The following is a 27929-nucleotide window of genomic DNA, read 5'->3' as shown; positions in this document are numbered from 1 at the left end:
ATAAATAATAGCTGGCACCGCTGATAAAAAAAAAAAAAAAAAAAAGCGCACCTTGGGGCCTCTCTCCCCCTCTCCCCCCCTCCATCTCTCTTTCTTTCTTTCTTCCACTCGCTTTCTCTCTCTAAGGTCATCTTCTTCTTCTTTTTTTCTTTTTTTTCTTTTAGCAAAGCATTTAGGCTACGGGACAACTCCAAAAAGCCAGATTTTTACCCTTGCCTGTTACTTAGGCACGACAAAAATCTGAGATGTTTTCTGCTATTATGTCCCATCTGCCCCGCATTTGTAATCCTGCCCCTTGCAGAACAAATCCACTGGACTGGTGCCTTCCTATTGAGACGCTAGAAGCATAGAAGACAGCCTCAGAGCGCTCTATCATTAAGAGCAAACAAGACAGAGGACCTCGGCTTTTAAAAGCAAAACGAGAAAACAATCTGAAAGCGTCAAGTTAATATTTCCCGATTGGCTTTACACGTCGCAGATTTTGCTTGTAAGTTGCATGTTCGTGAGTGGAAGTACTCGGCTCGGGACAGAAGGAATGGGATACCCGAGCAGAGAAGTGAGGGGATGGAGAAGACGGAAAGGATGGACGCTCTTGGTTTGGGTCGTTGTTGTCAGCTTGGCTTTAGCTGACGGACGGAGAGTGAGGCAGCCCAGATGCCCCCACGGATGCACCTGCACAAAAGATAATGCCCTATGTGAGAGTGTCCGATCTGTGCCCCACACTTTCCCATCCGACGTCGTTTCACTGTAAGTGATGCTGCATGAAGTGGTGAAGTGTCAGAAAGCTTAATACATTCTGTGTCATATTTCCACTTTGATTTGTTTCTCCTTTTAATCAGATCTTTTGTCAAGTCTGGATTTAATGAAATTACTGGAGGAAGCTTTGCGCACACACCTACCCTACACCTGCTGTGAGTAATAGCTTTTAATCTATCTATTTATCTATGTATCTATCAATTTATGTATCTGTCAATCTGTCTGCCTATTTATTTATCTGTCTATTTATAATTTATGTCTGCCTGTCTGTCTCACTGCTTCCTTGATTTAAAAGTAAGGTTGTGTCTTAACAGGCAACTTGCACACAGGCTTAGATTCAGCTTTAAAGGGGGAATTCTCTGTAATGGTGTCTGGATTATGCAATAGACCACATGGCTAGAGCAACTAACAGCAAGAGGAACAGTGTGTGTGTGTGCGTATCTTCTTTAGAAACAGGGTGGCTGAGATAAACAATGAGCATGTTCTCTTATTCTCCTGAAGAATTCAGCCCTAATCTGTAGTCAAATAACAGGCGTGCACATGAGTGTTCACCTTCTCCTAACAGTGCTGTTGATTAATGGCCTTCATTATTTAGTATCTTGACAGGACTTGAGTCTATTGAGCAAATGCGTTCTTGCAAATCCACAAATTAACAGCAAGGTCAGACTTAACTGTACTCTACGCCACACATAATAACATGCTGTCAAGCGTCAGTCTAGCTTTCCTGGCACCGGTTCCTTCATTCTCTCAGATGACGGTGAAGTCGAGGCTAAATGTGCACGGAGCCTCAAACGTAGGAGGACGTAGCATCACGCATCTGAAGACCGAGCTCGTGACTGTTAGGAGAGAGGTAACTGAAGATGAGTGAATAAGTGGACTGCCTCATCTGTTATTTTTCCCTGCAAAGGTGACTTGAAGCATCTTAACCTCCATTAAGGCATGCTTGATCAGTGCCACTGTTTTGTAGTCTGCATTAGCCAAATGTCAGGGTAACTGGCTTCCTCATTTTAAAGACTTTAACATCTTAGGATTGTAATATTTCAACCTTGACATAATAATAAATAATACTGATGGTACTTTTGTTCAATATTTAAAAGAAAAGAGCCGCTCTGTACAGTAACCAAATGCCAGCTTAATAATAAACGAAAACCCTTTAAGATTTTTAATAATCTGGTGGAGATGAGGTGTACAATATGTTGCCGATGGACACGATTCTTATGTTAGTTATTTAAAAAGTGACTCAAAAACAAGTTGGGGGGGGGGGGGGGTAAGAATCTTGATTCTTTGCCATTTCTTATGAGAAATATGTAGGAGTGAGTGGTTGTTTCTCTGTTTAATCTGAGTCATTCATTGACCACATACACAGTGGGTAGAAGTGGTGAATGAGTGTTGTCTATTACAGTATCCCAGTCCCCCATCCAATTTCTCTGCTTTTTGCAATAGACTTACTGCCATTGACATTACGTAAACATCCATGACCTTTTCTTATTGTGCACAGCCCACACAAATCAATATCTTGTTGGAGTTCATCTCAGTTAAGTTGTGAAACACAAACAACCAGCTGTTAAGAAAAATCTAGGTACAGTTGCTTTAAATATGGCAATTTGCATTAGTCTAAACGCTTCCATCCTTTATATTTTGCTTCCAAAGAACCAGACTTTATCTATATAATATCTTTATAATTTTTAAAGTGGTCTTCATCAACAGTTTTCCAGGCTTTCCGAAGACCTTTCAAAAGTTTACGTTGGAGATTGGCTGCTTTTTCACTCATTTTCATTCCAGTCATTCTACCTGACCCTTTTCAGAGGAATGTTTCTTTTGTTGTTGAGCTACTTTTAAATTTCATTTTTAGGCACTGTTATACTAGCCTGCCACAAAGGTGCATAATTTGTTTCCTGTGGACACACTTTGTAAAGGACACACTGCACAGTGTGCCAAGACCTGACAGAACCTGAAAAATGCATCTGGCCCTTTAGTTGATCCGTCTACTGTTCACTGAAGCCTCATCAGAAATGTCATGGAAGGGTGGCTGTCAAGAGCATTTCATAGGGAAACAGAAAAAGATTCAGGTATGCCAAATTACACAAGAAATGAACTGAAAAACCGCAGCGATCTGTGTTACAGAGTGATGAATCTAAATTTGAAATGTTTCATTCATCTCTATTCATGTATGGAGGAGGTCAGGAGAGAGGTGCAACAGTGAGTGTTTGAAACTGTCTGTAAAAGACTGTCATATTTGCCATTTTTTATGAGAAATATTATCTCATATAATGTCATATTATTGCATTTCAGCCAGCGGTGTTGTCAAAAATCTATTGAAGTATGAACGCAGAAAAGTGATATCAAATTTTGATGTTATTCTTATGAGAGCTATCTATCTATCTATCTATCTATCTATCTATCTATCTATCTATCTATCTATCTATCTATCTATCTATGTCTTTTTTGGTTTGTTTTTCCTTCACAGATTGTTCACAGCAAACTCATTTGACCTGATTGATGAGGATGCATTTCAAGGTTTACCACATCTTGAATACCTGTAAGTAACTGTTTTTAATTCATGTGCAGAAAACATTTGTGTGCTGTTGTATGAAACACTGTATCATAATTGCATATTTTTTGTATTAAACAAATATGAGGCACATGCTGATTAATAACAGCACTATGTGAACCTGTGCGGAAATATTGCACTCAAAACCTTACTGTAGTGCATGCTTGGTTACATGATGGCATATAAATCTATCTGAACGATGAGGCTTTACCCATAAGCATGTTTACACTAATGTTCCCTGTTTGGGTGCTCCATCCAACTACAACCACAGCTAGTTAAATGGCTGAAAACACTTGTTTGCATTTTGAATGTGTTTACAGTATAATTTACTTTGACATGTTTTCCCAGTGTTTTACTAGCCTTAGCGATCATGTAAAACTCTCCATAGCCTGATTGCAGTAAACATCTCATCTTCTTACAGGACCACAATAGATGTCAGTATTCATTGTGTGTAGGATTTCATGACTTACTCTCATTCATTCTGCTTCTCATTCACAGATTTATTGAAAACAACAAAATTGCTGAAATATCCCCATATGCTTTCCGGGGCCTGAAAGCTCTAGTACATCTGTAAGTATTTTGGTTTGAAAAAACTTTAACTCAGTTCTTGTTATCCTCTTTCTTCCTCCAGTCTTTACTTATCTTCTCCTTAATCCCTGTCCAGGGAATAGTCCCATCTCTCGTTTGTTCCTTTCTATTTTCTTAGAACTTGTGGCTTTTTCCTTTCTTCACATTAACATCTGCATTGTCCCTTTCACACGTCTGTTTCACTTTTCGAGTAATCTGAGGTAAAAAGTAACTGAACATTATTTTTCGAGGTATCCTGACATACCCTCCATCAGTTTGCCTTTTCTGTCCCCGTTTCACTTTGTCACTGTCTGGAATGAAAAGGTAGGCAAAAGCGCTGCTGCCAGTAATCATTTCTCAAGGTGACTGAAGATATCAGCTGGATCAGGTTGCAGAAGGGCAGGTCTGGATGTTTCATTGCAGATAAGCTGTTCATATATTTTAGACAGTAAAATAGACTTGATTTTGTCAAAGTTTGATTTTTCTAAAACCAAAAAAAGAAGCTATTAGTGTGAATATTGGATACAACTGCTCAAAATCTGCCTAGACAATTTATAAAACCACTATTCTGTCCTGTAGAACAAAACTATACGAAATATGCTAACACATTCTTAACAGTGTTTTTTCTAAACACAGTGACAATGTCACCTCAAAGCCTGCCAGAACTAAAGGTAGGTGAGAGCGCGAGTGACTTATCGGTCAAGTTAAATATAACTGTGCTGTAACCTTAAACTGGGTGACCTATCACTCTGTGACTCTCCAACATGTTTTCCCTTTAACATCATGCAGCACAGGGCAAACAAGATTTTAGCATATTGGTCTTCCTTGTCATCCCTTCATCATCCTTATGATCACCACCATCTTTTAAACTATATATTGTTATGAAGAGGAATAAAAGTCAAATAGGAGAGATTAAAACATTTATCCCAACATCAGCAAAGTATAGAAAATAGTTTGATCTACAAGAAATCACAAGCAAATGGTTTTTAAAAAGATTTACACTGAAAGTGAATCCACTTCAATGTGCTATGGATGAAGAATTAAGAATCAAGTTTTACCAAACTTCTACAAAACAGGCAGCAAACATGCAAGAAAGGTAAACAGATACTGCAACAAAGACTGAGTGGAAAGGCAGGACTATTTATACACGTGAAGGTAATCAGGGGAGTGCAAACAGCTGGGGGAAGAAAAAGAAAGACAATCAATAACAGTGAGACAAGAGGGGAAGTAAAACTAAAGACAAGACATCAGAAAAATGAATAGAAAAATACAACAGGGAATAACAATTGGGAAACTCAGACACATGAATAAACTTAAACCAATCAAACAGAGGATACATTGTCCACCAGCCCTCTTCAAAAACAGTAATACCTGAATCAGGCCAGAGTTAACAAATCCATGGTGTGGTACTGTAGACCAACAGATATTCTGATAAAAGCAACATAATAAAACCTTGTCTATATAAGAATAATTATCTAGGTAACGAGTTTAATTGCTTTTGTCAAAGTTATAACTTTACAAATGGAGTTTTCCTGTAGGCAAGATAATTCACTGCAAAGGGAAGGTCAGATCCAAGCTCCAGTAGGGGATCACTGCTCTAGAATTAAATCATTTTCCAATAACAATGTATGCAATAAAATATGAAGCGCTAAAACTGTCAGCTAAGATTTTTTTATATTGCTAACATGACTCAGAAAGTGCCATAGCATGTCAGTGAAGATGTTCCCTTCTAGAAAAAAGTAAACAAACGCTGATACCACATGCAGTATCAGAGGACACTTTAAGAGCATCACACACAGTAAATACATTATTAAAGGGCATCTGCAAGGAGTTATATTGGAATCCTTTCCACTCTGCTCTAACCTCATGTGTTTGCTTAGTGCATTCTTGCATAAACTGTAAAGTTAAAAGGTCTCTCTTCCTTGGAGAACCAACTTTCATATAAATAATGCAGTGTTCATGGATTACGCCAACATTTCATTTCATTCACATCTCTCTGTGTGTTTTGAAGTTCAGTCTCTAGCTCCAGGGTTTGTTTTTGTTGGAGGTTTTTTTGTACTGTTGGCCAAAAAAATACCCTGCATTTGACAGCACCGGAGAAGCTAGACTATATACAAGGTAACAAACAACCACACACTCACTTATGACATACTCTGAAAGGAACAACTCGGCTACATCTGGGGGAAAAAAAACAACTGCATCAGTCAGATACATACGTGCAGAACATGATCAACTTGAAGTCAAAACATTTAATTAACACAGAACTTGGAATATGAAATAGACCCAGGCAACTTCTTCTCTTCTATCAATAACAACTGCTGCTACTATACAAATCAACAGTACAACCAGGGGGCTGGGGTGAGATGGTCAATTATCTAGTTTAACTGTAGAAGTCTATATACAAATTTTATTAATAACAAGGATTATCTAAACCAGTTTTTACATCAATTCAGTGTCATTACCATATCTGAAACTTGTATTAACATGGATAAAGGAATGGACTTTGAACTGAAGGGTTATGAATTCACGTATATACTTTATTAACACAATGTACTGCATGAACCTGGTCCCTAAAGTAACCAGATCTACTAGAATCACATCACATTGAGCCACTCTCATAGACAACATTTTTACAAATGACACTGAAAATAAGACAGTAAGCGCACTTCTGATTAATGACATCAGTGACCATCTTCCTGTTTTTACAGTCTGTGATAGGAATTACAAGATTAAAAATATGGACAGAAAAAAAGTACACACGATTCAGAACAGAGGAATCAATAAATGCTTTTAAAAACCATTTCATGAAACAGAAACAGGTGAAATATATCAAAAACAAGATGCCAAGTAAGTATGATGAATTCCTTAGATTATTTACATTACTGTATAATACAAACTGTCCAATAATGCAATATAATAGAAAACATGAGTAAATAAAAATAATATTAAAAGAATATGAGAAATACTGACCAGCGTTGTATAACGTAGGTCTACACCATCACTGAACCTGGGATAACAGAGGAAAAACTGGATACCTTGATAGACAGAAATCATTATTCAATGGTCCATGTAGCTGTTGTTTTTGAAATGGTTAAAACATGTAAAAATAAGAAATCCTTGGATTTTAATGATATTGATAAGTCAGTAGTTAAGAAAGCTCTTAAGGCTATTTTAAGATTTAATTTGGAATTTATCATTTCAAACTGGTATATTTTCAGACAGAATGAAAATAGCAAGAGATAAACCTTTATACAAATCTGACAACAAACACCATTTCAAAAACTACAGGTCTGTTTCTTTACTATGTCAATTCTTAGAAAATCTTGAAAAACTGTATAACAATCGACTGGAAAAACATATAGATAAACATAAACTGCTCACCGAGAGCCTGAGGGCTCAGATCAAGCAGATCAACATCACTGGCACTATTAGATTCAATAGAATACATCACAAATTCTATAGACAAAAAGCAATATGTGGCTGGATAATTCATAGATTTAAGCATTTGACACAATAGATCGGGATATATTAGTAAGAAAACTGTATCATTATAGTGTCGGGGGGTAGTTTTAAATTGGGTTGGGAGTTATTTAAGAGACAGGAAGCAGTTTGTGAAATTAAATGGTTGTTGCTCTGTATGCATGGACATTGCCTGTGGTGTACCCCAGGGGTCAGTTTTGGGCCCTAGATTCTTTAATTTATCAATGACATGTGTGAAGTGTCCAGAGTGTTAAAATGGTACTGTTCCTGATGATATAAACATTTTCTGCACTGGTGAGGATCTGCTGCATTTATTTGATGAGGTAACTAATGAAATAATTAAATTAAAGCTTGGGCATGATTAAAAACAAATTACTGTTACATTTGAATAAAACTACCTAATAAAACTGTTCTTTGGAAAGAGCAGATTAAGTATAAATGTAAAAACTCAAATAAATGGTGTTCATTTTGAAAGAGTCAATATAATAGATTTCTTGGGGTAATAATAGATGAGATACTTAATTAGAGAGCACAGATAAGATATATTCATTCCAAAGTATTAAGAAACATTGCAATACTGAACAAGACAAAGGAGGCATTAGACTGTATCACTCCATATTCTATAAGCTGTTGTGCAGAGGTCTGGGGCAATGACTATAAAAGTACATTAGATTCTCTTTTTATTCTTCAAAAAAAAAAAGCAGTTCAGAACTACCAGGTGACATTCAACACATGTTTTTTCTTTTTGTTTTTTGAGACAAGGAAGCTATACCGTAATTTAATGGATTTCTTCTTGAAAGCTGTGAGTTTGTGTAATACCAGGAACAAAAAAACAACAAGTTTTTGTTTTTCTATGCATGGAGTGAAACTGTGGAACAATTTGAGTGTGGAGTTGGCCAAACATAAAGCAGTTCAAAGATAGTTATAAAGATATGATTTTATATTTGTATAATTAACTTTTCAAAACTGGAAGTATTGGCTTTGTTGTGTGGAGGCTTATAGAGCTACAAAAACATAATGCTCTGATAATTTGTACTGTATGTGTCATATACGTTATATTAGAAATATTTTCATTGTTATTACTGCGGTTTGTATCAGTAAGGAAGCTAAATAAATATTAACTGATAACTTATGGCGAGGAGGCGGGATTAAATAAGTGTGCACTTCTTCCCATTCCTTTTTAATATGTAAGTGAATCAGAACAGGTGAAGCAATATTGAAATGTATTTTGTTTTATTTTGTATAGTACTTTTTTTCTTTTCTTTGCTAAATGAACTCCTGTATATTTTTAGAAGATTTAAAATAAATTGAACACAAGTGTGACCAGTGTTAACAGAACAAAATACGCAGAACAGTAATGCACAATTCAGGTATGTGAAGGACAGATCGGTGTGATTGCTCTTTTTTAATTTAAATTTTTACATTTAAAAAACAAACAAACTGCTGTATCAAAAGAAAAATCCCACATCTGGGACAAATAGTATAGTAAAGTAAACATATTGCATCTTAATTCGTTTATGTGTTTTTTACTGCCTTCCATTTCAAGCACCTGTTACATGTCATGAGAGGAATCTAGAAGTAGTCAGGTTTTGTGACATGTTTATTTGTTTGTAATGTCCTTGGTTTTATTCTGTTTCTCAAGTCATTCTGTTCCACCAACCAATGAAAAATACATTAAGGGAAATGGATATGTCAGAAGAGTTGCACTCTACATCTAATGTAATCACTTTGTTTATTATTTTTTTCCTTTTTGCTGATTAGGAGTCTGGCTTACAACAACCTTGAGACACTGCCCAAAGATGTTTTTAAGGGCATGGATGCTTTGACCAAAGTGTGAGTCTGTTTTTCCTTAATCCATCCTCACAATGCAAATATACACTTTAGTTATTACTAATATGGTCATCAAGGGTTCATTGTATTTGTGTTTGATTACTATTTATATGCTGTATGTTTAGTCCTTTTCACACAGTTTGAAAAACATAAGTAGTTACTAAATCTATATTTGTTAGGATGCCTGGGTCGTTGACTCAGGGTTTTTGAGTTTATTATATTATTTATACTTTCTAGTTTTTGGTTTCTTTGAGTTCTGTCTTATGGTTTATGTCTCTGTCTTCTTTAGTTGCTCTGTCTCCCCTATCACCTGTATCCCCTTGTCTAGTTCGCGTCTATGTGTATCCTTAGTTCCTATATCCCCGTGTTCAGTCAGTGTTTGTGTCTGCCCTGGTCCCACGTCTCTGTTCCCTCTGTAGTGCCTGCATGTGAGTCTGTGTTATGTGTTTCCTGTTTTACTTTGAAGGTCTCTGTCTTTTCTCAGTGTGTTCAGTTTACGCTTCTTTGGTCTCGTCAGTTCTGATTTGCCCCAGCTGTGTTTCCCTCCTGTTACTCATTCCCTGATTGCTCCCTCTGTGTATTTAAGCCCTGTGTTTCTCTGTGTCCGTGTTGCGATCTACCGTTTATTTTGCTGTGTGGTTTGCCCATCCACTGGTGTTAGTTTATTTTGAGTTTTGTTCCAGTTATGTTATGTTTGCGTTCAGCATTAAAGCTGTTTTGGTTTACGTTCTGTCTCCGGAGTCTGCACCTTGGGTCCTATTCCTGTCTGCACACAGCCGTCACCTAACAGAAGATCGCGACCAGAACATGGACCCTGCAGACTCCTTTTTCTCAGAGTTCAACGGCGAGATGGAGCGGCTGGTGAGCCTGCTCGACCGCATCGCCCAGTCCCCGGATTTAAGGACCATGGCAGTGGGGCTGAGCGCGGTGGAGGCCATCGTTCGGCATAATCCCCGGCTTAGCCAGTTTGCTAAGGACACTGAGTTGGGGAACACCATAACTGCCTGGAGAGAGCAAGTCAGGGCGAGTGAGCTTGCTCTCTCCCTCACTACATCTTCCCCACCGCTGCCGCAGGACAACGCACACTCTGCCTCATCGTCACTGCAGGCTTCCTCCCCTTCCTCACGCCAGCCGGGACCTTGTTCGCCTGTCCGTTCGCCTGCCTTTTTTCTGGCGGCTGTGTGGTCGGAGGATGAGGAGGAGGTCTCCGTTTCTCCACGGGTTCCTGTTCCCTCATCTAAAAGGAAGCGACGCCACCGTCGCTCCTCTCCTCGGTCATCCGTTCAGCTTCCTGTCTTCGCTGGAGGGTCCGTGGGGCCCGTTCAGCTTCCTGTCTTCGCTGGAGGGTCCGAGGGGCCCGTTCAGCCTCACGCCTCGTCAGCCGGAGGGTCCGAGGGGCCCGTTCAGCCTCACGCCACGTCAGCCGGAGGGCCCGGGGAGCCCGTTCAGCCTCACGCCACGTCAGCCGGAGGGCCCGGGGAGCCCGTTCAGCCTCACGCCACGTCAGCCGGAGGGCCCGGGGAGCCCGTTCAGCCTCACGCCACGTCAGCCGGAGGGCCCGGGGAGCCCGTTCAGCCTCACGCCACGTCAGCCGGAGGGCCCGGGGAGCCCGTTCAGCCTCACGCCACGTCAGCCGGAGGGCCCGGGGAGCCCGTTCAGCCTCACGCCACGTCAGCCGGAGGGCCCGGGGAGCCCGTTCAGCCTCACGCCACGTCAGCCGGAGGGCCCGGGGAACCGCTTCAGCCATCTCTTCCTGCTGGAGGATCCGAGGGGCCCGTTCAGCCTCTTGCCTCGTCAGCTGGGGGTCCGGGAGGACCCAGCCAGCACGTCCCAGTGTCTGCTGATGGTTCTGGCGAGGCCATTCAGCCACCACCAGCTCCGTCTGGTCCTGCATCTGCAGCTCCGCCTGGTCCGGCCTCCGAGTCGGCAGCTCCGCCTGGGCCGGCCTCCGAGTCGGCAGCTCCGCCTGGTCCTGAGGTCTCCATGCTGCCCGGCCTGCGCGTCCTGCCCGGCCTGCGCGTCCTGCCCGGCCTGCGCGTCCTGCCCGTCTTGTCCGGCCTGCGCGTCCTGCTCGGCCGATGACTGGATGTTGTTGCCGTCATGGCCGGCTCCTTGACCTACGCCGCCGTCATGGACGGCCCCCTGAACTACGTCGCCGTCGGTGCCTCCCGCCCGGCCGGCCTCCTGATCTGCTCGGTCGCCGTCGGTGCCTCCCGCCTGGCCGGCCTCCTGACCTGTTTTCTGGGCTCTTGGACCATCAGCCTCCGGGCCGCCCCCCTGACCTGCCCGGGTTTGGACTGTTGTGCCGTCAGCCTCCGGGCCGGCCCCCTGAACTTTTTCGACACTGTTGCCTGGGCCTATGCGCCTTTCGTGAGCCCTTTTGTTTGTTTGCTTTTGGACTATGCCTGGGCCTTGGTGCTGTTGTTTTGGACTTTGTTCCTGTGTTTTGTTCTGTTGCTTTCCGGGCTCCGTTGTTTGTTCTTTTTTTGTTTCTGGCTCCTTGTTTGGTTTGTTTCGAGCCCTCCATCCTGTTTCCCCCGCCGCCCACCCTGGTTGGGTTGTTTTTGTTTTTTTTGTTTTGATGTTTTGGTTTGGGCTGTCTGGAAGCCAGCCCTTAAGGGGGGGGGGGGGGGGTACTGTTAGGATGCCTGGGTCGTTGACTCAGGGTTTTTGAGTTTATTATATTATTTATACTTTCTAGTTTTTGGTTTCTTTGAGTTCTGTCTTATGGTTTATGTCTCTGTCTTCTTTAGTTGCTCTGTCTCCCCTATCACCTGTATCCCCTTGTCTAGTTCGCGTCTATGTGTATCCTTAGTTCCTATATCCCCGTGTTCAGTCAGTGTTTGTGTCTGCCCTGGTCCCACGTCTCTGTTCCCTCTGTAGTGCCTGCATGTGAGTCTGTGTTGTATTTCCTGTTTTACTTTGAAGGTCTCTGTCTTTTCTCAGTGTGTTCAGTTTACGCTTCTTTGGTCTCGTCAGTTCTGATTTGCCCCAGCTGTGTTTCCCTCCTGTTACTCATTCCCTGATTGCTCCCTCTGTGTATTTAAGCCCTGTGTTTCTCTGTGTCCGTGTTGCGATCTACCGTTTATTTTGCTGTGTGTTTTGCCCATCCACTGGTGTTAGTTTATTTTGAGTTTTGTTCCAGTTATGTTATGTTTGCGTTCAGCATTAAAGCTGTTTTGGTTTACGTTCTGTCTCCGGAGTCTGCACCTTGGGTCCTATTCCTGTCTGCACACAGCCGTCACCTAACAATATTAGTATTTCTCCTCCTTTTCAAAGAAAGAAACAATAACTGTGCAAGAAGGAAAATGAGAGAATAGTCTGAGAAAGTAAATCATTATAGAGGAAGCTATTACATACTGCGGTTGAGAAATCTAGAGAAAGGAAAGGCTGGGTTAAGATGCTACAATGTCAGGGTAAATGGTCAGCAAGTCAATTACACAACAAAAGAACTAGATACTGGCTTAGGTCACACTGACACAATCAGCTAGATTAATTCCTGTGTCTCTAGATTCACTAGACTCCACATTCAAGCTTAATAGCTATTCAAACTGAGAGTGTGTGATAAGCAGAGACTACCCAGGAGATGGGACACGTGCTGTGGTTTAGCAAACTGAACAGTTCTTGGAAATAAGAGGCCTGTAAGTTTTAAAAAGAATAAAGAAAGCAAGAAATAAAGAATAAATATTAACGATTTCATGTTGTAACGTTAGTGTTTTACTTGATTGTCATGGCAGGTTCTGGTTCTGTGGAGTTTTCCTTCCCACTGATTGCTGATTGAGCCCATCTGGTTGTTGGGGTTTTGTTTGTGTTATTGGAGGGTCTTAACCTTACAATGTAAAGCACCTTGAGGAAACTGTATAAAGAAAATTGAACTGTATTTTACTTGTGATCCATTCATGTAGGGATCTGCGAGGCAACAATTTGATCTGTGACTGCAAGCTCAAGTGGTTGGTGGAGTGGATGCACCACACCAATGCCACTCTAGACCAAATCTACTGCAGTGGCCCACCCATTCACCAGGGGAAGAAGATCAACGACCTGCTGCCTCACTCTTTTGACTGCATCGCAGCAGGTACCTTCCTCTTGCACATCTCCTTGTATCACAGCATCTACAGCATCTTTCTTTCATGTCTATTTAATTGTTATGTCCCACCTTTCAGAGTTTGCCACCTATCAGTCACTGAAGTTTGAGTCCATTTCGGTGGATGCCTTCACTCTTGGTAATGAACAGTATGTCGTGTTTGCCCAGCCTTTTGCTGGGACATGCAGCTTCTTAGAATGGGATCACGTGGAGATGACCTTCAGAACATATGACACCATTGAAAGTGAGTTTTTTCTCAAGTCAGTACGGGAATGTGTAAATATTCTCACCTGGAATGACCTCAATGTGTAGTATGTAAATGTATAAGAAACCCTGTATGGATTATATTGGTCTCAGTCAGAGTTGGCTTCCCTGTAGAACTTCACAATACATTTTTTCAGGTGACTGCAGTTGAGTATATATCTGATTGATGTAATTACTAGTTCCCATTCAAAATAATTACCCGTTTAAGCCAGCAGTATAATAAGAGATGTTTGACACAGCATACCCGCTAATGCAGAAAATTTCCTCTGCATCCAGGCATAAATGGAGTGCCTGGATGGAGAAAGATATCAGATCCTAGCACTACTTTGTGTCAGTCAGATCTTTGCCAACAGTGATGCACATAATATTTTTATCAGTCACAGAGATTTACTTTAACCTCAGAGTTACCACATTGCGTCATTAAATGGTTTTGATAAGGTTTAGATAGATGTACTTGAAAAAAGGAACTACGGGTTTCATGTAGTATTTGTAGTTAGACACTCTTTATTGGATGAAAAAAAGGTTAGTGAGCCTAATTGTTCTTACATTCTAGTACAAACAGTTGCTTGGGTTCTGTGCATGTACTGAATGTGTATTTTGTTCTCTCTTTTACTCTTTAGGCACCTCAACTGTCGTCTGCAAGCCCATGCTAATTGAGAACCACCTCTTTGTCATTGTGGCCCAGTTGTTTGGGGGCTCACACATTTACAAGCATGATACCTCCGCCAGCAAGTTCATCAAGATCCAGGACATTGACATCCTAAAAATTCGCAAACCCAACGACATCGAGACCTTCATGATCGACGGAGAGTCTTTCTTTGTCATCGCTGACAGCTCTAAGGTTGGGCCTGTTTTCTGTTTTCTTTCACTGTCACTCAAAATCAACAAAGTATTTCATGGCAGGTGGCATAAATTTGCATTTCGCTAGTGACGGTTTATTTTTTAAATGAATCTATTTCAGGGTTCAATTTAAAATTGCATTACTTGATTTTTAAAGTCTCAGTGGGTTAGCACTCCCTTACTTAACAGAACTTTTGAAACCCTACAGTCCTACTGGAGCACAGAGGGCTTTGAACCAGCGGCTCTTGAACTCTCCTAGAATCAGGCTTCAAAGCAGAGGCGTTAGGGCCTTTTCAGTGGTGGCTCCTAATCTTTGGAACAACTTACCTTTTTACTTAAGAACTGCCACGTCCCTCAATCATTTTAAAACACCTTTTAAAATCTATTTGTTCTCGCTTGCTTTCAAATCTAGTTGAGCAGAGTATCCTGGCTTTTAGTGTGCAAACACAGTGTTATTTACTTCTTTTATTTGATTTTTAGTGCATAGTTATTGTTGATTTAGCCATCATTGTATATACTGTATATTCTATATAACTTGTACAGTACTTTGGTCAGCTGGGGTTGTTAAAATGTGCAAACAGATATCAATTTTGACTTGACTTAAAAACAACAACAATACTGTAGACATGTCCTTATTACTGCATCCAGCCCCTGTATGAATAAATATCATCTAATCTACTCTTCCCACCACGTCAGCCAGTCCTTCCCCGGGCGTCCTTCTCTGCAGCATGTCGGTCTGTGTCTGCTCCTGCTGATTAGCTTGTATTGCCAAATGTTCACATATGCTCTCACATATGCTTGGGGACAACTCAGGCACACAAGCACAGACACACCACCACACTCTGGTGTTTGGCTTCATGCAAAATTTGAAGTTTGTTGCCTAATTTTTTTTCATGTTGAGCTATAATTGTTTTCAACTGTAAATCACTATTGAGTACTTAATTAAAATGCTTGTTCAGGTTTTGAATGTAGTTGGCTTGAGCTGATGTTTTGTACATGTTCTTCCTGTAGGCGGGCTCCACAACGGTGTACAAATGGAACGGCAATGGATTTTATTCCCACCAGTCACTCCACCCTTGGTACAGGGATACAGATGTAGAATATCTAGAGATCTCCAACAAACCCCACCTGATTTTGTCAAGTAGCTCCCAGAGGCCTGTCGTGTACCAGTGGAACAGGAGCCAGAAAAAGTTTGACCGCAGGACTGACATACCGGACATGGAGGACGTCTTCTCCATCAAACACTTCCGAGTTCAAGGTGAGATCCATGCAAGCAAAAGGACACTGTGCAAACTTCTAGTTGCATCCATTAAGTTTAGTGCACCACATGCTTAATATTGGACTCAACTTTTTTTTTTTAAGTGTGGTTAATAAAAACATTTATGACCTACTTTCTTAGACTTGATTTATTACTCTTTATTTTCCCGCTGCATATCGTCGGCATTTATTTTGAAGGCGATAAGAGGCAATGTCACTGCCATAAAACCTGCACACAAATCAGACTGTAAAACATTATGATAGTGTGGGGTGGGGGTTTCTCTCTCATATTAACAGGTTACCTATTAGTGGCTATTAGCTGATGTCAGGGAAAAGTTAGTTCAAGGAAAGCAGTTTTCTTTCGAGGTTTACAACAGCTTCCGTATGCGTACTGGACACAGGTCTCCAAAGACAAATGACAGGGAATTAATTTGCAATTCCAACTTTATGGTTTCTCCCTCACCTTAGACCTCCCAGCAGAGAGAAATGTGGTACACCAGGCGCTCTGCCTACCAGGAGACACTCTCAGCCTTCTCTAAACAGGCAATCTGGGGTGTATACATAATATTATGAGAATATTATGGGTTTGCCATAACAGCTAGCCTAGTTAGGGCTGAAAGAAAAACTGAGAGAAAGCTTTATCTGTCATCAAAAACAAATAGCACCATTCCCAGAGTAACATCTGCATCCACTTCTTCTTTCTCCCAAAACAGTGCATAAGGCTGAGATCAGCCCAACTCTGCTATGTGAGCAGACAGGGAAGACACGACTCAAGATCACAGCACACAATGTGTGAATATAAAATGAGTGAATGTGCATGAATAATGTAGCTCGAAATGTCTCCCACAGCTGAATATATATTTGTAGCAAACAATGAATTATATTTGGGTTTACATAATCTGTTTTTTTTGTGAGCTTTCCTGTGTCAGATCCGCATTTAGTGGCTGAATGTCTAAACTAAACGGCCTCTTGAAATCTTTGTCCTTTTCAAAGGTGATCTGTTTATATGCTTGACAAGATTCATCGGGGACTCCAAGGTGATGCGCTGGGACGGTGCCATGTTCAAAGAGGTCCAGACATTTCCTTCCCGTGGCTCTATGGTGTTCCAGCCCGTCTCCACCGGCAACTGGCAGTATGCCATCTTGGGCAGCGATTACTCACTGACGCAGGTCTACCAATGGGACACCAAGAGGGGCCAGTTTGTCCCATCTCAGGAGCTGAATATCCAGGCGCCTCGGGGATTTTCTCTGGTTTCCATTGACGACCGGGTGTTCCTACTGGCATCCAGCTTCAAGGGAAAAACTCAGATATACGAGCACCTCATGATCGATCTGAGCAATTAGGCCCATCGTCTAAATGCCTTTCCCCCGAGATTGTCGCTCTCGTCAGTCCCATTTTAATCAATCAACAATTTCCACCTTTGCTCAAACAAAAAGAGAGATTTGTCAAAATCCTGGTAGATTAGTTTGTAGCTAAACTTATAAATATTTTGTGATCAGCTGCAGTGGTCTGCAAGTCCTGTATTTATATCTCAATCCCTTAATATTTGGAAATGCCTTATTTTCCATTTAAAGTTGTGAAGTCAGTGATCTTCTTTGTCTATTATTCAACTCCAAAGGCAGAAGACATTCACACATGAGTTTGCTATTAATCTACATACAGTTTTGTTTCTCCTATAGGATTTTGATAGTGCTGATTACCATTCATGTTTTGTTGTTGTTGTTTTTGTTTTTGGAAATGGGGTCTATAATGGAAAATACATTATAGACTATGGGACATTAACCTACAATACTAATAGGTGTGTTGTGTTTAAGTACTTGATTTATTTGCTTGTGTAGGTTAGTCTCATTCATCCTGTCACATGAGCCATTCAACTGACAGGCTTGACAGATACCTTACAGAAAACAGACAATCTGACAAATGTACAAAACCCCCTTTTCACCTTTAAATCTATGATTATAGATGTAGTGCTGTACTTGGCAATAAAGCATTTTGTCAGTATTTGACACCTGAGCTTCATAATAATACTACTTTCAACCAAATGCAGGTAAAAATTGGACTACTTGCTGAGAACCGTGTCTTTTCCATGGCAGCTAGTTGGCAGCTTGTAATTATTTCACTTCAATAAATGGAACGACAAATCTGCTAAACACTGTGAGAAACTGAGTTTAAAAAAAAAAGAACTGCTTCCTCTCTGCTCTCAGTTGAACAAGACTGTGTGCGCAACACACTCATGGCGTTGATTTCTGATGAATGCCTCGCTAGAAGCATCCCACTGTGTCACCCAGCCCTTTCTCTTTCACTGCAACCTTACCCCTTTTCTCCCCCGTTGACAAAGCCATTGTTGTCTTTACTCTGCAACGAAAAGCCAACCACTGTGCCGCACATACTACCTATGCTTTCACGTGCGCCTCTTATTCTGACACAAAAGAAGTTTGATGACAATTAAAAACTTCACTGAGAACAATTTGCCAAAAAAATAATGTTTACGTTTTTACAATATTGTGTAAATTATGTTACTTTTGTATGTAGAGGGGACCACACTCGATGCTTCTTTTTTTGGTGTAGATATAGTGATAAGATTTGGTGTAACGTGATACTTCTGCTGTAGACTTACTTGTGTCACTTTTATCTAGTTGAGTAAGGATAGAGGATATTACATGTCCCTTTGCCTTCTTTTCGCATTTTATTTTATGTACAGTGGTAATAAAATACTAAATCAGCAAGCAACTTCTCGTATTGTTTTTTGTTCAATTGTACTTACAAACTGAATGAATTTAGTCTTTATGATTTGATTTGTATTCAGCTGATTCTCTTCACTTGATAATAAAAAAGTGTTCCTTTTTTTTTTTTTTTTTTTAACCACAGTGGCATCCAGTCCTGAGGTGAAAACTGTATTGGGGCACCACATGGTGGTGGGAATAAAGGATTTAACATTACTGTTTTCACAAGGATACCAATCTATTACTGAGTAAAATGTGTGTTTCTTGATAAAAAAAAAATATTGTCAAAATTAATTCAAGCTAAATAAATAAAATCCTGAAATCTCATTATTATTGTGAACTAGGCTCACATTCAGAAATGAATGACAAACACTAAAACTCATTTTTCTGTTCGAGGATGCAAGTAATAAAATAAATACAGACATACAAACAAATAGAACTTGTAAACTTTTGCTTGTGTGGAGAGAGAGATCGCCAACCATTGCACGGTTTATGCCACAGCTGCCATTACAATAACAGTATCGGAAATGACAAAATCTATATTTCTGTAATGGTTAGTTCACCAGTATGCAGAACTTCTTTAATCAAAAATGTAAGTGTATGAAATGGGCATGGACTTTTAGGAACATTTTAGTTGCCTAGGTAGGAGACTTGGTTTGAGTCCACTTCTGCCCCCCTGTGGCTAAACTGAACACCACACAGTCGTTAGCAACCTGCCCCCTGAGATAAGATTACTCGTCTTCTCAGTCACTCAGGACACCGGGGAAGTCGCGCGGTACTCTCACTGAGGCATGCTACCGCTCAGCCGTCGCATCTTAGCATGGCAGACTGTAACCACTGCACGCACGAGCGGGCTTTATCCGTAGAGGACGACGTTACGGTGGCGTTTTACAAAGATGACAGCCATGACAAAAACAGCGCCTACGACCGACAAGAGCCCGGCACAAACGACCGGGCACCAGAGAGGATTCATCTGCGGAGCAAGGGCCGAGCTTCGTGCGAGTATGATGAAGAAGAAGAAGATGATGATGATGAGCAACTGGAGGGCGCAAGAGGAAATTCACTGGAAAGCAGCGGCGAGGAGAAAACGTCGTGCCCACCGGCGTTTTGCGTCAGAAACAAGTCCCCATCCCCAGAAGGTAGAAGCGCACGCGCATGCACTTACAGTTAGCATAAAGTAGTCAGCATCCCCCGTTTTTACGACTTTCTCCTGCAGATAAACTTCGTCGTGTGAATAAATAATATACTAATACACAAACAGTGACTTCCTGCGTAGCACCACGTTATACAATCGTTCAACGTCACGTATCGGTGATAGCGGCGATATCACGTGTATGCTATTGGCCTATAAACTGTAATACAGTCAAATTGGATTACGCGCAATTTTTATATAAACTTATAACATCTTTTTTTTGGGAGGGGGGGGGGGGGTATTTGATAATAAAACATCCGTTAAAACAGCCCATTTTCATTGTATGTTATTTATTTCAGAATAAAACGGTAATGTTAAATAAAGTTGTACACCAAATTATACTTAAAATATGATTAAGAAAAATGTTCCCCTTACAGTGATTCTGCCCAGTAGTGAACCTAGTTGACTGGTGAAGCTGGTGGCTCAGTTGTTTCATAAGCCAGCTTAACATTTTCCATCGTGCTATAAAACGGATGCATGACTGTGCACTTTTCCAAAAGAAAAAAAACTAACCAAAAACGTGCCTATTTTTAAACAGGAGGTGGTTTATACATATGGCTGCTGATGTCAATTTTCTAAAACTAGTTTAACTTGTATAGGGCTTGGTCCTGTCTTCCCTCTGGTATAATCCTGTACAAGGAAGAAGGGGGTTTATATTAGAAATTGACAAGGAAGTAAGACATTTCCTCAGGACCTTTACATACCAGTTTTAGTTTATTACTTTTTGGTTACTTTTGTATTTGATGCATAATTGCTAGGGTAGAACAGCACAGGGTATAAAATTGAACTCCCATCTGGTCCAGCTGTACACTTAAGTTTCTACAGAGGTTGACTTAAAGTATGTAATTAAACTATTATGTAGTTAAAATCAAAGAAAATTCCTAACATAAAATGATTCTATGACAACAAGTCTTACAGTACTGCTTTACTGTGACTAAACATTGTCAATCTTCTTCCTCGCCTGTGGCTTGGTACAAAGTTTGGAAAGCAAACGGACTGGTGAGTACAAATAAAAATACTTGTTTAACCTCGGGCTGAAAGTCTATCCCTGCACACGTATCAGTTGTTTCACAGTCAGGGTTTGCAAACACCACAGCCCACAATTTGGCATATCTTTTGTTTGTGATCTTTGCAGCTGAATTACCCAGGCCACATGGGGTTCAATAACATATTCTGCTCCTCGCTTCGCCATCCAATATGGAGTGCTGTATTAAGAACAACATAATACATTTTTATAATTAAAAATGTAAGTGATTTTCCTCTCATGGCCCTTCTCTTACATTCTTTTGTCTTAAGACTTACTTAAACTAATGCCTTCTTTTCTCTTTTTCCACAGGCCCAGAGAAACCAAATAGATGCCCAGGTCTTGGCTTGTTCTATGCTTTCCTGTCCACAGTTTTCTTCTCCATCATCACCCTCTTGGTGAAAACTATAGAGGGAATTCATGCTATAGAGATCAGTGCCATACGATGCTTCTTTCAGATGCTGTTTGTCGCACCAGTAATCATCTATCACAAGTAAGCACAATAGCTGGTTTAAGATTTACACACGCTGTATACTATATGAAATAATTAAGGCCAGTATTTGTTTGTACATTTTCAAACCAACAATCTTTTTGGTTTGAGCAGATTATAATAGGATACAGTCAAAGAGATGGCGCATATCCTCACCTGTAATTTATCTGTCATTTTATCGCCTTTAACCAGATTTACTGACTTCACGGTCCAAACATGAGGTTTACAAAATATTGTTAGAGATTTGTTTTATTCCCCTCACTGTTGTTGATGGAAAAATGTGCATTTAAATTCAGTGTGGGAAAGGGTTTTGAATAATACTCCCACATCAAGTTATATAGCCACCTAAAATTAACTCCCCATTTCATAATCAGAGCTTAAGTATAGTCAAGTATATTAAACAAACCACTTGAGGTGTAATTTTTACACATACATAGACTAATATGCCAACAGGCAAACAAAATATAATCAAACAGATTTTTTTCACATTTGGTGTTACCTTAACCTTGGCCCGATTTTTGGCCAAAGGGAATTAATCTCAAGCAGTTATTGGTGTCTGTCATCAGAGAAAATTTGAAACTGATATCTTAAAAACTGTGGACCCTAGACTACTAATAGACAGACAGACAAACAGAAACGATTAAATGCTCCCTCCCTTTGGGGAAAGAGTAAATCTAGCTTGTGCCCATACTTGTTATTAATCTCTGGCTCTCTTCCACAGCATATCTTTTGTCCTGTCTTCCTCCTCTCACCCCAACCAGTCACGGCAGATGACTGCCTGGTCCTGCCGTAGGTTTCTTCCTGTTAAAAGGGAGTTTTAACAGGAACAGTGCTTGCTCATAGGGAGTCATATGATTGTTGGGTTTTTCTCTGTATGTATTATTGTAGGGTACCTTACAATATATAGTGCCTTGAGGCAACTGTTGTTGTTATTTGGAGGCGTATAAATAAAATTGAATTCTTTTTTTCCCCCTGTCAATTTATTCCACTAGCTTGGCTTGATTCCTTTAATACTGAGAAATATAACTTAAAAAAGGCATTGAACCTTCTCACCCATCCTTCTGTTCATCCTCCACATACATTTTAACTTTGATTTATCATTTACAGATCTGTCTCTCTTCCCTGTTTTCAGCAGCATCCACTCATGCATCCATCACTGTCATTCCCACATTACCTAAATGTATCATTTTCCTTAGCCATCCACTAATTTGTCATCCCTTAACTCCCTACGGTACTTGCATTTTCTCCATCTGTCCCTCCCTGAAATTTCAGTTTATTACTTCCTCTATCAGTCATTGTAGTCATCCTTCCATTCAGCCATCCCTTCATCCATCATCCTCATATCTGTGCTCCTCCAGGACAGGTTTTCTTGGTCCCAGAGATAAACGTTTAGTTTTGATGCTTCGGGGTTTCCTTGGTTCCAATGCCATGATACTGCTCTTCTATGCAGTTCAGCTGATGCCGCTGGCAGATGCCACCGTTATCACATTCAGGTGAGAGCTGCTTCAAAGCTCATTTATTACAGATCACTTCAGATTATGTTAACACTACAGATGCATTGCATCCTCCTTGAATTCATCAGCTACATTTACACTTTTTCCATGCTTTTTTTTTTTCCTTTTTAACTCTTTCTCTCATTGAACCCTGCCTCCAGTAATCCAGTCTTTACCTCCCTCTTGGCATGGATCTTCCTGAAGGAGAAATGTACAATCTGGGACTGTGTTTTCACTGTTTTTACCCTCACCGGAGTCATCCTCATTGCCCGACCGCCATTTCTCTTCGGCGAGAATGTTCATGGCATTGAGGGCGACTACACGAACCACATCAAGGGGACTTTTGCTGCATTTGGAGGTGATATGATTTATCCAAACATTTACACTGAGTATTTTGCTGAGGATTTTGTTTGCTCTCATGGTCAAGTTGACCATGGCAACCAGGGGAACTGAACCACATTTGGATGAGAGGGTGGAGTGCAAAATGAATGGAGGACAAATGGATATGTGGTAGATAAGATGAACAGTATCTGAAAGTCACGTCCTAATGAAACAGGAAACATTTTGGCAAAGACTTGACATAAGACCTGAGAGATGTATCTGGACCTTAGGATTATCCATCTACTGTTTACTGACACTCAGTTGCAGAGTGAAAAGGTTTTCCAAATTACACAAGAGCCTCCTATGCCACTCTCTAGTGCAGGGGTGTCAAACTCAAATACACAGTGGGCCAAAATTCAAAACTGGAACAAAGTCACGGGCTAACATTAATATTTATTGAAAAATCTTCCTCCAGATATAAGAATGAATCTTTTGTTATGGACTCGAACAAGTTTTGCTGAAAAACTGAATATGGAACAAGCAAAGCCTAACACTAAACGATATATATATATATATATTAGCTGTATAATACCAGTAGGCCAGCTCTAATAGTAATTTGGTATGGCTTCGCGGGCCAAATGTAATTAGGCTGCGGGCCAAATTTGGCCCGCGGGCCAGAGTTTGACACCTATGCTCTAGTGGCATAATGCATGAAAAGAAACCCTGAAGTGATTTAAACATGAAAGTGAAGGGAAAAATTGGCCATGTTGATGAAAATTGTTTGTTTTCATACCAGTGAAGTTACACTGGGGTCTGTGTGGATGGACTTTTATTAGAGTCCGCCTCAAGTGGCCACTCAAGGAACTGCCATTTTTGGCACTTCCATGTTGGCTTTATATGGTATGTTTTTTAAGAGCCAGCACGTTGCTGCTCGACTGAATGCTAAACATGGGTGATAAATTGTTTCCAGTCAATTGTGGCTGGGCTCAAAGCTGTCTCCTTTCTTTTGTAGCAGCTTATTAGTTTCTGTAAAAGAGGTCCATTAGGTTTCAAAGCATGATACCCATATTGGATTCTCACTGACTAACAGTTTGGCAAACTTTTTATGGACTCATTCATTTCGAAATTTAAATCTTTGAATCAGCAGGAATGATTAGAAATGCATAGATGTTAATACTACATAACAATAAGTAATAATGTGATCCAAAATGTCACACGATGAACCTGAAACATACGGGTTTAGGACAGCATTTAACCTCATTAATTCAAGTAATTCTATCAGTTTAATAATAGCTTTGTAGCTCTGAAGCAATAGAGCCGAACATACCCTTTAGCTGTCCTTCAAGTCTAAAGTGGTTCTTATGGATTTGTTCATTCTTATTATCCTGCAGATTGATTGATTCATTCTGTGTCTCTCTCAATGGTTAATTTATGTATAGGAGCAATTGGAGCTGCGTGTACATTTGTTATTCTTCGCAAGCTGGGCAAGAGTGTCCACTACTACGTCTCCGTGTGGTATTATGCTGTCATCGGGTTAATCGAGTGCATCATCACCGTATCCGTCCTGGGTGAATGGAAAATCCCATTCTGTGGCCGCGACCGCTGGTTGCTGATGTTGATCGCCATCCTGGGTATCGCAGGCCAGACCTTCCTCATAAAGGCTCTGCAGGTTGAGAAGGCCGGACCCGTAGCCCTGATGAAAACTGTGGATGTGGTGCTGGCGTTCATCTACCAGTTCATTTTCTTTAGCCGCGCACCAACATGGTGGAGCCTCGGCGGAGCGCTGTGCATAGCGGTGAGCACCAGTGGAGTAGCAATAAGGAAGTGGTATAATAGTTCCTGTAGGAACTGATGAGCAGACGTATCGTCAGTTTAAGTATTGATTTTTTTTTTCTCTTTACCATCATATGGTCTTAATTTACTTCTTATTTTACTTGTTATTTATATGCAAACCTGAGTGGAAGTTTAAGCTCTTTATAGAGTTAGAAGCAGAAATAGATCAGACCCAATCTAATATGGGGCTGTTTTGGCTTGTGATGTATTCAGAAATGAAGTCAGTGCATCTATACACATTGATTCTAAGAGTCAACCTGTGCAATTTAATGCTTGTATCTTTTTTTAAATTAATCAACAGGTTTAGGTTTTTTTAAAGAAACGAGAAAAAAGACTTCTCCTAAAAACTGTACGCTGATCCCTGGAACTTGTGTGTATATGTACACAGTATAAATACAATGAAGGACATCCCATTTACTCCCCTTTTACTTTAACCTGAATAAAATAGCCAAAGAGAGGATGGCATAACCATATTGTACTAAAAAGTGTGCAAATTTAGATTTTTATTATGATTTTACTCAAAAAAAAGAAAAATGTTTGAATCTGTTCATGCTAAGACTACGACTATGATCGCTCTGCCATCGACAATGACAACAAAAAAACCACAAACTCAAGAAAAGCACTTTAATGCAGTTAGTCACTACAAACAATACAATAAATTCCAACACTGTCATGCTGTACTATTTTCTCAGGGATTTCTCAGCAGGGTGTGATGTTGGTTAGCACTCCTAGTGCTAGTCAGTGGACCACTTGTATGTCCTCCCTGTGCATTTTTCTCCAGGTTCCCTGTCTTCAACTTTGCAGCCCAACCTCTAGCTGTGCACTGTGCAATATTTAAAGTGCCTTATGTAGGAAAGCTTTCCTTAATAGAGCGGCTCAGTAACCAGTAGCATGTCCTAAGATACTCTCAGATAACTGTGCAAATACACATGAAAATGAATAAGAATTAGGGTGCTAAGAGAATTTTGTAGCTAAAACACTAAGCCCCACCCCTGCGATAGGCTGCACTGATTTCTTTATCAACACGAGAGTCAGATCCTGTCATCACCTTGTGCCATTTTAGCAGGAAATTAGTGCATAATCAGTTCAAAAATATATTTTCTGTGATGCTCGAAGTGGGATGTCATTTGCGCTTTGTCTCTGCCAGAGCGCAGAGCAAGTGTGAGTAAGCTGTCACAATAATTCAGCAAATCAGCTGGTAAACAACTGCGCACAAAGATCGCTTCAAGTGTCTTACAATGAAATCTTGCTCATTTATTTCAAGGAGGTAAAGCTAAATAATGAGAAGTAAAACAGCACAATGAAGTGCAGTTTTGTTAATATAACCGTGCTCAACCCCTCATTACTCAGGTGAATATCTGCAAACAGTTAGACTCAGTCTTCTATATAAAGGCACATGTTCTGGTTTTGGCCTAGTAGGGTTTTTTCTTTTTCGTTTCTTTGTTTTATTTTAATGATAGCCTTAGCAACTCAATACTAGCATCTAAGATTCTGGACGTTTGCACTCGCCCTGTGATTATAAGTGGATACATTGTATCTTCAGTCCAGAGGCGTTCAGCTGGTAAAGCAGTTTTGGGATTTTTAGTTGATTTATAAAATTCCAGCAAAAGTTCTAGAGACTTTAAATATTTTAAAGCACAAATATAAAAGCTTCTCTGCTAAAAGCAGTAGTTTGTTTTTTTCTTTCACGCTTAAAGAGTGTTTTTTCTGCCTCTGATGTATGATTTATGTCTAGAAATCTGGCTCTCCAGCACAGCTGTCTCTATGTTTTGTATCTGGTAGAAATTATTTTGGTATTTCTAACATTTAACAACAAGTTTCCCAGTGGCACGACCAGTGAGGTCATTTTCGCAACTGCAGTCCCGTATTTGACACAATTTAATTGGGTCCAATACAGCTGGAAAGGGAAAGCAATTAGTGGTGCTAGACTGCTACGCTATATCCTGCGGTGCTGTCTTTGCTGTTTTTCACACTCTCCTCTTTCTGGATTTTTTTTTTTTTTCTCAACTTGTGGAGAACTGTGTCTGCAGCACAACTTGCACAGTCAACACCCGTTCCTGCTATAATTATTCCACTTATGCAGTAAATGTTAGTGTGCACACTGTTGCTTCTATGCAATGCGACAACTATTTCCTTGTGTTGTATAAGAAGTCCAGCTGGCTCATGTTGGTCCTGTAGGACATGACACAGTGAGCTGTAGAAGACTAAAGCAACAAACTTTGTGTGCAATATAAAAATGCATTTTATCTACAGAATTTGCTGTGGTTGAAGTAAATCCCAGCCGTGCTCTGAGATATTATGTAAAGAAGAAGAACTCAGTTTTATTGCCAAAATTAATTACTGATTCAAAAAAACATATTAGCTGTCTCACTCTGTTTTTGTTTTTTTTTGTTTTTTTTTTAAGGAACTAGTAGAAAATAAAGGCACTGTGACATTTGTCAGTTGTTCATGCATGTGACGGTCACATCAAATGTCCACAAGTTAATTTTCTTAAGTGTGTTTTGGTTTTACATTGAATTTATTATTATTATTATTATTATTATTAGTTTAAATGGCATGAATGCTGGTAGTGTGAGCACAATGTGTTGTTTTTCATGAGCTGGTAAGGTGAACAGTCTCAGGACCTACAAGCCTTAAAAACCTACTGAAGCTGTTTTTATACTATTATTATTATTATTATTATTATTATTATTATTATTATTATTTCTGCAATGTTTTACAGAAGCTCAGATGTATGTATTTCCACACAGTGATGAATAACTTTTTAGTATATTATAACTTGAAAATAAATCTTATTTAAATTTATAAGTCTTACCCTCTGCCTCCTGTCTTTTCTCTCATAAAGCACTTGATCATCACTTCTTATTAAATCATTTAAATATGACAGAAGTTTGCGGAATGCACCCAAACTGTGTAGAGGTTTTGTTTCTACTTAAACTATTGTCCAAACACCCGTGGTGTTAGCCATGATGCTCCACTAACGGCTCAATAGGCGACAATGGTACAAACCAGGCCACGGGCAAAGAAGCTTTCAACAAACCACTGAGTCAGGTAGCTGTACTGCTCAGAATAGCACCTGGCTGAGTGAACACTTGTGTGTTCATACTGTGGCTTTTGTTTATCACACAACACACAGTTGTGAGGGCTGTGTTTTTCCATGCATAATAACAGAGTTGCATTGGTACCACAGTAGAATTCATATCTTGCAAAAAGCAAAGACTTGT

At 40.2% G+C, this 27929-nt stretch overlaps 2 protein-coding genes across 2 annotated transcripts; both read left to right on the top strand.

Moving 5' to 3' along the window:
* The first annotated feature begins 82 nt into the window (after positions 1-82).
* Positions 83-18355, top strand: lgi1b (leucine-rich, glioma inactivated 1b). Its single transcript, XM_024803582.2, has 10 exons — positions 83-747; positions 840-911; positions 3224-3295; positions 3806-3877; positions 9116-9187; positions 13090-13259; positions 13348-13512; positions 14153-14373; positions 15384-15630; positions 16623-18355. Exons 1-10 carry the CDS (start codon positions 497-499, stop codon positions 16970-16972), a joined length of 1692 nt encoding a protein of 563 aa, XP_024659350.1. The 5' UTR covers positions 83-496; the 3' UTR covers positions 16973-18355.
* Positions 18356-19069: 714 nt separating this feature from the next.
* slc35g1 (solute carrier family 35 member G1) lies at positions 19070-27519 on the top strand. Its single transcript, XM_004567514.4, has 5 exons — positions 19070-19491; positions 20881-21061; positions 22417-22551; positions 22713-22909; positions 24312-27519. The coding sequence occupies exons 1-5, from the start codon at positions 19173-19175 to the stop codon at positions 24722-24724; spliced, it is 1245 nt and encodes a 414-aa protein (XP_004567571.2). The 5' UTR covers positions 19070-19172; the 3' UTR covers positions 24725-27519.
* The last annotated feature ends 410 nt before the right edge of the window (positions 27520-27929 follow it).

Source organism: Maylandia zebra, linkage group LG8 (genome assembly GCF_041146795.1).
Source record: "Maylandia zebra isolate NMK-2024a linkage group LG8, Mzebra_GT3a, whole genome shotgun sequence".
Lineage (NCBI taxonomy): Eukaryota > Metazoa > Chordata > Actinopteri > Cichliformes > Cichlidae > Maylandia > Maylandia zebra.
This window is presented reverse-complemented; position numbering and strand designations above follow the sequence as displayed.